The sequence below is a fragment of the Crocuta crocuta genome, unplaced genomic scaffold, assembly GCF_008692635.1.
Source record: "Crocuta crocuta isolate KB4526 unplaced genomic scaffold, BGI_CrCroc_1.0 scaffold467, whole genome shotgun sequence".
Lineage (NCBI taxonomy): Eukaryota > Metazoa > Chordata > Mammalia > Carnivora > Hyaenidae > Crocuta > Crocuta crocuta.
This window is the reverse complement of record NW_027530632.1, coordinates 3,846,294-3,855,734: the sequence shown is the minus strand read 5'-3', so window position 1 is coordinate 3,855,734 and position 9,441 is coordinate 3,846,294. Positions and strand designations below refer to the sequence as shown.

General features: G+C 41.9%; 1 protein-coding gene across 1 annotated transcript in view; it reads right to left on the bottom strand.

The window, feature by feature from the left end:
- CASK (calcium/calmodulin dependent serine protein kinase) overlaps window positions 1–9,441 on the bottom strand; it is a gene marked incomplete at its 3' end in the record, with an annotated part of 276,912 nt that overhangs the window by 124,545 nt on the left and 142,926 nt on the right. Inside the window, exon 7 of the mRNA XM_077768526.1 lies at window positions 7,479–7,601. Within this exon, the coding sequence (XP_077624652.1) occupies window positions 7,479–7,601 (123 nt within the window). The remainder of the gene's footprint in view (window positions 1–7,478; window positions 7,602–9,441) is intronic.

Here is a 9,441-nt window from a genome sequence, read left to right as displayed (position 1 = left end):
AGACAAAATGAGCCCCAAGAAAAGCCCACTCTCTTTAGCCAAGGGCTGAGAAGAGGTTTTTTGCTCTGCAGGACAGAACCCTTTTGGCTGCACCCACCCTACTCCCGGGGAACACCATGAAAGCTGACCTGCCCCTCTTCAGAGCCCTTTCCACCCTCTCAGCCCTGTTAGACCCAAACAACAGCAAGGAGTTGGCGCCCCACTCCCTAGAGAGTAGGGGCAGGATTACAAAGAGAAGAGTGCTGGGGAAGGGGCTCTTTAAATCTATGTATGAAGTCCTTGGCACATCCCTAATAAACCCAGGTATAAAACCAACCAGGATCAACACAGCAAAGAGCTTGGAAACTAAACCACAGTTTAGTCTCAAACACGGGAGACTAAACCCCAGTTTAGAATGAGCAGCGCACAAGTGGGGCAGAGCAGACAAGTAGTGCAAAGGCTTTGAAAATGAAACTGGTGTTTGAGCTACAGCCCTAAAAGTGGGCCAGGATGTGTGTTCTGAATTTAATCAGGTTAGCTGCCCACTAAAATAGAAGATTTAAATAAAAGTCAGAGTCTCATAATACTAAAAATGTCTAGCATACTATCTAAAATTACTCTTCATACCAAGAATCAGAAAAAAATCTCAACCTAAGTGAGAAAAGACAACCAACAGATACCAACACAGATATGGCAGAGATATTAGAATCATCCAACTGGGATTTTAAAGCAGGTGCTATAAAAATGTTCCTAGGGGCACCTGGGTGGCTCAGCTGGTTAAAGCATCCAACTCTTGATCTCAGCTCAGGTGATGATCTCATGGGTTTGTGAGATCGAGCCCTGTGTCTGGCTTTGCACTAACAGTGCAGAGCCTGCTTGTGATTCTCTCTCTGCCCCTCCTCTGCTTGCACATGCATAGGCACATGCGCATGGTTTCTCTCTCTCAAAATAAATAAAAATTTCAAAAAAAATTTTTTTAAAAAGATAAAAATGTTCCTAAAAGCAATTACAAAAGGTTAAAAAAATGCTGACATTACCAAGTGCTGACAAGGATATAGAGCAAGTGGTTCTCTCATATTCTGCTGGTAAGAGAGTAAAACCATTCAGGTATTCTGGAAAATGATTTGGCAGTTTTTACAAAGTCGAACATATACTTGCCATAGGACTCAGCAACCCCACTCACAGGTTTTTACTTTGGAGAAATGAAAATCTGTATCTAGATGTTCCTAGCAGCTTCACTTGTATTAGCCCCAAACTGGAAACAACCCGAATGCCCTTCAAAAGGTGAATGGACAGGGGTGCCTGGGTGGCTCAGTCAGTTAATCTTTGGCTCAGGTTGTGATCTTGTGGTTCACGGGTTTGACTCCTGCACTGGGCTCTGTGCTGACAGCTTGGAGCCTGGAGCCTGCTTCCGATTCTGTGTCTCCCTCTCTCTCTACCCCTCCCCCTAATTGTGCTCTGTCTCTCTCTCAAAAATTAAATAGACGTTAAAAAATTTTTTTAAAAAGGTGAATGGATAAACGAAGTGCTGTACAACCATACAGCAGAGTATTATTCAGTAATAAAAGGAATGAACCTTTGATATGCACAACTTGAAAGGACCTCAAGGGCATTATCCTGACTAAAAACACCTAATCTGTGAAGAAATAAGAAATCTGTACACTGGTCTCTGACCCTAGTTCCTGACACTGAGCCCTAAAACCCTTCTAAGTAGGGGTGCCAGGAGAATCTTTTGTTCTAACATTTAGTCTTTGACCCCAGTTCCTGAGGTAGAACTCCTAAAACCCTTGTAATTTTCTAAGTGATAAGAGCAGTGGGAGCATTTTTTTGTCCTAATATTTGGTCTTTGACTCTGGTTCCAGACAGAGTTCCTAAATCTTATAGCATTTCCTAGGTGACAGCAGTGTCATTGTTTTAATGAGGTGACTCTTGGTGGGCTCCTGGATGGGGATGGTCACCAGAAAGACGAAGTTATGAATAAAAGCTTGGGATTTTCAGTCCCATCTCCCATTTTGTTGAGAGGAGAGAGGGGCTGGAAATAGAGTTAATGATCAATACATGCCTACATGATGAAGTCTTCAGAAAATTTCCAAAACTATGGGGTTAGGAGAGCTTCTGGGTTGATGAACATATGTACATGCCAGGAGAGAGGTGTACCCCACCTTCTGTGGGAACAGAAACTTCTGTGGGAAAAGAAACTTCTGTGCTTGGGACCCTTCCAGATCTTGCTCTATGTATCTCTTCATCTGTATCTTTTACCATATTCTTTATCGTATAATAAACTGGTAAATGTAAGTGTTTCCCTCAGTTCTGTGAGCTGTTCCAGCAAATAATCAAATCCAAAGTTGGGAGTGGGTGGGTTATGGGCTCCTCCAACTTGTAGCCAAGTCTGACAGAGTTCATGGGTCACCTGGGGACCCACTCCTTGTGATTGGCAATGGAAGTGGGGGAGAGTCTCATGGGACCGAGCCCTTAACCTGTGGGGTCTGCATGGACTTCAGTTAGTGTCAGAACTGAATTAAAATGTGTGTCAGAGAACTGCTTGGTGTGGGGGAAAAAACCCAGGCACTCCTGGTGTCAGAAGTGCTGTTGAGTGTGGTAGTTGCTTGAGAGGAAGAGAGAAACATACAGGAAACATGAGTTTCTCTTAAATAGTTTACATATTGTATAATCCCATTTATTTAATACTATCAAAAAGACAAAAATGATAGTGATGGAAAATGGATCAGGGGTTTGGGGTAGGGAGTGGATGTGATCATTAAGGGGTGACAGAGCGCTTCTATATCCTGATTATGGTCATGCTTATATACTTCCATGTGACAAAGTTTCATAGAAACACGCACACAAAATACATACAAAAACTGGTGAAAATTGAGTAAGGCCTGCGGTTTCAGTGCTCCAGTGTCATTTTTCTAGTTCTGGTTATATAAGGTGTTATCACTGGGGGAAGAATGGCGAAGTATACATGGGAATTCTGTATTGTTTTTACCACTTCTATTAAAAAAAAATTTTTTTTTAAATATTTTAAGATTTTATTTTNGCGGGACATCTACCGACTGAGCCAGCCAGGTGTCCCTGTTTTTGCCACTTCTTTGTGAGTCTACAATTATTTCAGAATGAAAGGTTTATAAGAAGTCACTTCCACGCTACATGTTTAACTCTCCTGTGGGCTTCCTAATTCCAAATACCTCGAATCACTCAACTGAGCTTTATCAGTTTTCCTTCCTTAAAATCTCTCAGTTTGAGTACTTCTTTCCCACTCCCAACTTTACTCCCTGGGTCTAGGCCCCTGTCACCGCCACAGCTTCTACAGGCTCTCTTTGCCTCTAGCACTTGTATTCTGACAGATGACGCACATACATACAGTGTCCACAGGAATTCTACGAGCATGTTGCTTACACTGTGTCATCACTCAAAAGCTTGCAGGAGCTTTTTACCATCTACACCTTAATATCCAAATTACTTAAGGGGCACCTGGGTGGCTCAGTCGATTGAGTGTCCGACTTTGGTTCAGGTCATGGTCTCTCGATTCTTGGGTTCTAGCCCCGTGTCTGGCTCTCTGCTGTCAGCACAGAGCCTGCTTTGGATCCTCTGTCCTCCTCTCTCTCTGCCCCTCTGCTGCTTACACACTTTCTCTCATAAATAAATAAATAAATAAATAAATAAATATTAAAAAAAATAAAAAACAGGGGCACCTGGGTGGCTCAGTCAGTTAAACATCCGACTTTGGCTCAGGTCATGATCTCATGGTTCATGGGTTCGAGCTCCACATCGGGCTCTGTGCTGACAGCTTAGAGCCTGGAGCCTGCTTGGGATTCTGTGTCTCCCTCTCTCTCTCTCTCTCTCTGCCCTTCCCCAACTCAGACCCTTCCTCTCTCTCTCTCTCTCTCTCAAAAATAAACATTAAAAAAATTTTTAATAAAAAACCAAAAGCAAAAACAAAGCACTTAATTTGGAAATTCTAGACCATACGTATTCTCCTCACAAACCAGAATTTCTAGTCTACTACTGTGCAGTCCTTCAAATAGCTGATGTTTGTATTATATTAGTTTGCTTCCTGTTCCCACTCCCACATGGCCTGAACACTTTGTGATGCTTCGCCTGTGCTCCCTGGACTTCCCACACGGAGGCCAGGGCTTCCTTTAGGCACACTAACACATGTGATCCTCCCTGGAGCTCTAGACAGTGATCTCTCTTGTACCTCACTGGTCTCCCTGAGCCCATCCTCCTGTACTCCTGTGAGGCTTCTCCCCTGTGGCTTCTTTGAGCTTATCTTTCCATGTGTTTATGTTATATTAGTATCATCTGAAAATCCTTTTCGCAGCCTGACTCTGCCGCCTTTCTCTCTCTGGTGTTCTTCCAAAATTCAAATGGACTAGCCTTCTAGAAATATCGTTTTCATGTTTTGTTACAGTCAATGTACTTTAGGGTCTCCATATCAAGGCTACAAAGGGTGTGGAAAGAGCTCCATCATCTATAAGGAAAATACAATTTTAGTTGGTCTTTTGCGGGAATGAATATTCATAGCAAACATCACTACTTTAGATGAAGGCACTAAACGTACTATATTTTGACAATCATAAGACATTCACATGTTACTTGGACTATTTACTCAAAGTATTTTTTGATATGAAATGACTGAATAGGACATTTCTTGTGGTTTTACTGGAGGAATCTTTTTCTTTTCTTTTCTTTTTTTTTTTTTTTGACACAAAGTCATGGNTCTGACTTTGGCCACACTCATCATTATATGCATTTTCATCATCTTATTTCTTCAATTTGCAGTTACTCAGAAGTTTTTCATAACATGAACTATAGCTTAAATTTAGTGTTTACTAAATCAACACCAATTACACCCACAGCAATGATTTACAAGTATACATGGACAAGTATTTAAATTTAGGAAGGCTATTCACATCAGCTAGATAACTTTCTCATGGAATTCTTCCATCTTCAGATGGCACATAAGCCATCAAGGTAAACTAGTTCAGACACGGCACATGATTTTGAGCTCAAACAGCCTTTTGGAACTTTTTCATTTAAGTTACTGACTTTTTTGTGTCTGTGTCTCTCTGGTGCCAGAAATCTATTATGTATTAAGCCTGGATTATTTAGAACAAGAAGTATATTCACTGCAGGGATGAGGGTTTCCAAAAATAAATGTTAGTAGTCAAGATAAGTATGATAATGAAAGCTAACTTTTCTAAAGGATCGTAAAAATGACTAATATGACTACCATTTTCATTGTACTTTGGCATTTGAACTAGCTTCTAATGAACAAACGATCCGCATTACAGAGAAACTGAGAAAGGCAAAGGAGAAAGGGGACCCCACCCACACCGGTCATTTCTGGGGGGAAATTATTAAGAATATATCTAAGAACTGTTTGCCTACTCTCTTCTGGGGGAAATCATGAATAGCTAGAACTGAGTGTTTCAAGTCAAGAATAACTAGAATTGCACATCAGAGGGTTGAATGCAGATTTGATAATATTCTTATGGAGACTCAAGATCCACTGGAATCTCAAAACTGTTGTTTAATTTCATCATTCTGTGTCACTGTCACTAAGATCCATTATTAATCTACATTTTAATATATCTTATTGTTTCTGCATAATCTCTGGGGAAGTAGCATGGTATCATATAATGAACATTCCTTCGTTCATTCATTAAATCATAACTAATATTTATTGAGCACTTAGTCTATGCCACACACTTTGTAGAGTGCTGGATGGAAGTGAACTATCAACTCCAAATTCCCACTCTTCTGCAGCTTGTTTTTTAAAGGGGGTAAATAGGCTACAAACACAATATAGGTGTGTCTTATTGTGACAAATGCTATGGAGAACACTAAGGCAGGGAAGGGGTGACAGGGAATACTGGTGGCAGGGGGCGTTCTTCCCCGTAATTTTAGACTGAGTGAACTGGAAAGCTCTTACTAAGCCAAGACTTGAAGGTGGTAAAGGAAGAAACCATGACTATGTTTGGGGAAGAGAGCTCCGAGGAAAGAAGAGGACTAACACAGAGGCACTGAAGCCAGGATGTGCCTGCTGCCTGAGCACTGCAGTGAGGCCAATATGCAGGGAACAGAGTAAGAGGAGAGTAGTAGGGGGTGAAATAAGAGAGGTGTCAGGGAGCGAGAGTGTACACTCTGGATTAAGAAAGAATCCCTCCAGGGAGAGGCCTGGTCTTAAGGTATAAATTCTGGACTCATCAGGGTACGAAGGGCATTTAAGGCCATTAAAACTAGCTGAGGTCTCCAAAGGCCTGAATGGAGACAGGGAAATAGAGGAGCAAGGATGGAGGCCTGCAGCACCCCAACGTGAAGAGGTGTGTGTGGGGAGATGAGGAGGAATCAGTACGATCTGAGAAGGCGCAGCCAGAAAGGGATAAGGGAAACCAGGAGAGCCAGGAGGCCTGAGGCCAACGGAGGACAGCGTTTCAGGGTGGGTGTCAAATGGTACTGAGATGCCAAAAGGGAGAAGGCCTGAGATTTGACTTCAGCAATGTGAAGGTCATTACTGACTTGACAAGAGCAGTAGTAGAAGCTGGAGGTGGCTGTAGGGTCAGGAGGTGTGTGTGTGTAATAAAAATAAACAGTAGCATATTAGGTTCAACAGAGACAGAAAAGCAATGATGCAGGAATGGGGAGATTGCTGGAGTGATGTCCTTGAGTAAGTGAAAGAGAGAGGACCTCGCACACAAAGGAAAGCGTCGTTGGTAGGCTCAGTTAAAATCCTGGTTCCGCCACTGACAACTGTGACTTGGGTCAAGATTCTCAAACCTCTGTGAGCCTTTGTTTTCTCACCTGTACATTGAGAGTTTTCTGGAATTACTGAACCATATAATGTCTTAATTAAATAGTGCTGTTGCGCTGAAGTCCCAAATTACAAGTTTCCTTAATATGAATCTGTGAGATAGGATAGATAAAGAATTGAAAAAATTGAGCTTCTTCCAGGGCACCTGGATGGCTCAGCTGGCTAAGCGTGTGACCCAGGTTGTGATCTCACTGTTCCTGGGATTGAACCCCACATCAGGCTCTCTGTTGACAGTGGGAGGATTCTCTCTCTCAAAATAAATAAAAATTTTTTAAAAAGCTCGCATTTTCCTAGAACAGTCAATCCATATCTAGCATCTCTTGAAATAAAAATAATGTTATGAACCACACGGTCAGCCCAAAGTAAAGACTGTAACTTTTGGTTATACTACTTCACTCGTTTGTGCTGCACATCTTTGGAACCTGTGTTGGTGGAGAACCAACAGACCTTCCTCCATGGTACGTTGTGTCTAAATCTGCCTCTGTTCCCTGATAGCTGAACGTCACTACAGTGGTATAGTCCTCTATTCAGATATTTACAGAGGCTGTGTAAAAGCAGCAAACAAGATGAACAAAACTAAAGAAAAAAAGGGGGGGGGCATTCAGAGAAAACATGCAAAGAGTGGCCCTTTTGCTGGAAGGGTTCACACAAAGTATAGATGGCCACCTATGAGCTCAGGTACCTTAAGCCATGGGTGATTCAGTGCTTCATACACGGTGATCCTTTCAGCTGGATCCAGCATCAACATGCGACGGACTAGGTCTTTGGCACTTTCAGAGATATGGCTCCACTGCCTTGGATTCATCTGAAGAGAAGGAAAGGAAAATTCCAGTTATTGCCCAGTGAGAAGGTAACATTCACCACGATGTAATGTTCCTACACTGTTTCAATGTGAATAAAATTCTCAAAGAACAGAAATGTGATTCTATGGGCTTGCTCTCTAAGGAAGAGGACAAAGGCAAGTCTTTGGTGGCTGTTGCCACACATATGAGGTTTTGCATCAATAAATATTCCTTACATATGTTCTTGATGTCACATAAGTTATAATATTTTTAATAGTGGAAGAACAGAATGCTCACGGCTGCAGTTTCTACCCTAGCTAAAGAGAGTAGATACTTTCATCTAGAAAGGACTAAAATGGAATTTTTAAAGAAATTTTAAAACGTTCTCTTTTGAAAAACTGGAATCCACAGAGATTGTGAAGTTATGCAAAGTTCCTAGTAGGATATTTTGGTCACTGTATAGCAATTTCAGAATTTCAGAAAACATATACTGCTACCATCGGTCCTACAGAATAACCCATTCGCTTGTATACTGTCCTCAGTGAAGTTACTTTTGGCCCTCTTGTAGAGATGAGACAACTCAGCCACAAGGTCAACTGACTAAAGTCAAACAAATGGATAAATCTATGAGTTGATCAAAAGATACAGGACTTGGGAGAAAGTGGATCTGTGAGGAAAAGAGCAAGGTAGCTCCCGGGGAAGAAGAATATGTCTGAGACCAGGAAGCAGAAAAAGGGAAGGGATGCTTTGGGCTTGCCACTGGGAAGGCAAGTGGGACAGCCAGGGTGAGGCCAGTGGGGTCTTATTGCTTATTTAATATCAAGAAGCCAAATGGCTGGAGGAGTTTGCATTAGCTGCCTGGTGCCAGGAACTAGCAATGCCATGGGTTGAAAAAGGGGAGACCTAGGTCACCTTTTAAGGGAGAAAGATGGAGAATAAAGTCTCTAACAGTTTAAAGCCAAATGAAATCATGACTTGCATCACGGTTCAAAGGAATCACTACAGTGTGGCCAAGGGTTAGCATTAGACACTGAAATTCACTCTGGCTCCTGTGAGGCTCTGTACTGGTGGATGGGAAGTGAAAAATGTTCCTTGTTCTTTTTCTAACAGGCAGAATTCCAACCAATTGTCACTTCTGCTTGTCAGATCTTTTAACTAAAGTGACTGCCATCTTGTTGCCATCCTACTGAAATTGTCATCAACTGGTCAGTTTGAAATAATGTAGGGGATTGGAAGAGGCTTAGCCTTGTTCCCTCTTCCCCATCCTAGGGCTGATGTGCTCTTTAAGGTCGGAATGATCTGTCCTCGGGGAAAGGGGTTGAGAAGTCATCTGCAACTGGTGGTAAGATTTCTCAAGTGAGTAGAGGTTGAGAAGTAGATGTCCCTCCCCCCACATCCTGTTTATGAGAGAGTCCAATCCAGGGTTTCTCTCTTCCTTTGGCTGAGAAGAGTAGCTGAAATTAATCTGGGAGGTTGAGTTTATAAAGGGAACAAAACAGGGCTACAGAACAGTCTCGCTTATTTGAAAACTAAAGCCATGGCCACCTCGACTTCGGCTGTGGAAGTATCCACTGGCTATCCATGATGATAGACAATGACAGCCTGCATCTTTTCATACTTAGGGAAACATATTTTCATCTTTTATAAAAAAGTTAGTTGAAATTAAATGTCAGCATATATCCCAGTTAAGTGGTATTCTCACACATTTACCTTAAAAGATCAAGTAAGCTCAACTAAAATCACTGAAGGCCAGTAGCAGTTTATAAACTATGAAAGTTTTTAAAAGAGACCATCAAAATTTCATTGAAAAACACCCCCAGAGCTCAAGGGTTTTGTTCAGAGTTCTTTTGTTAAAAGCCACCA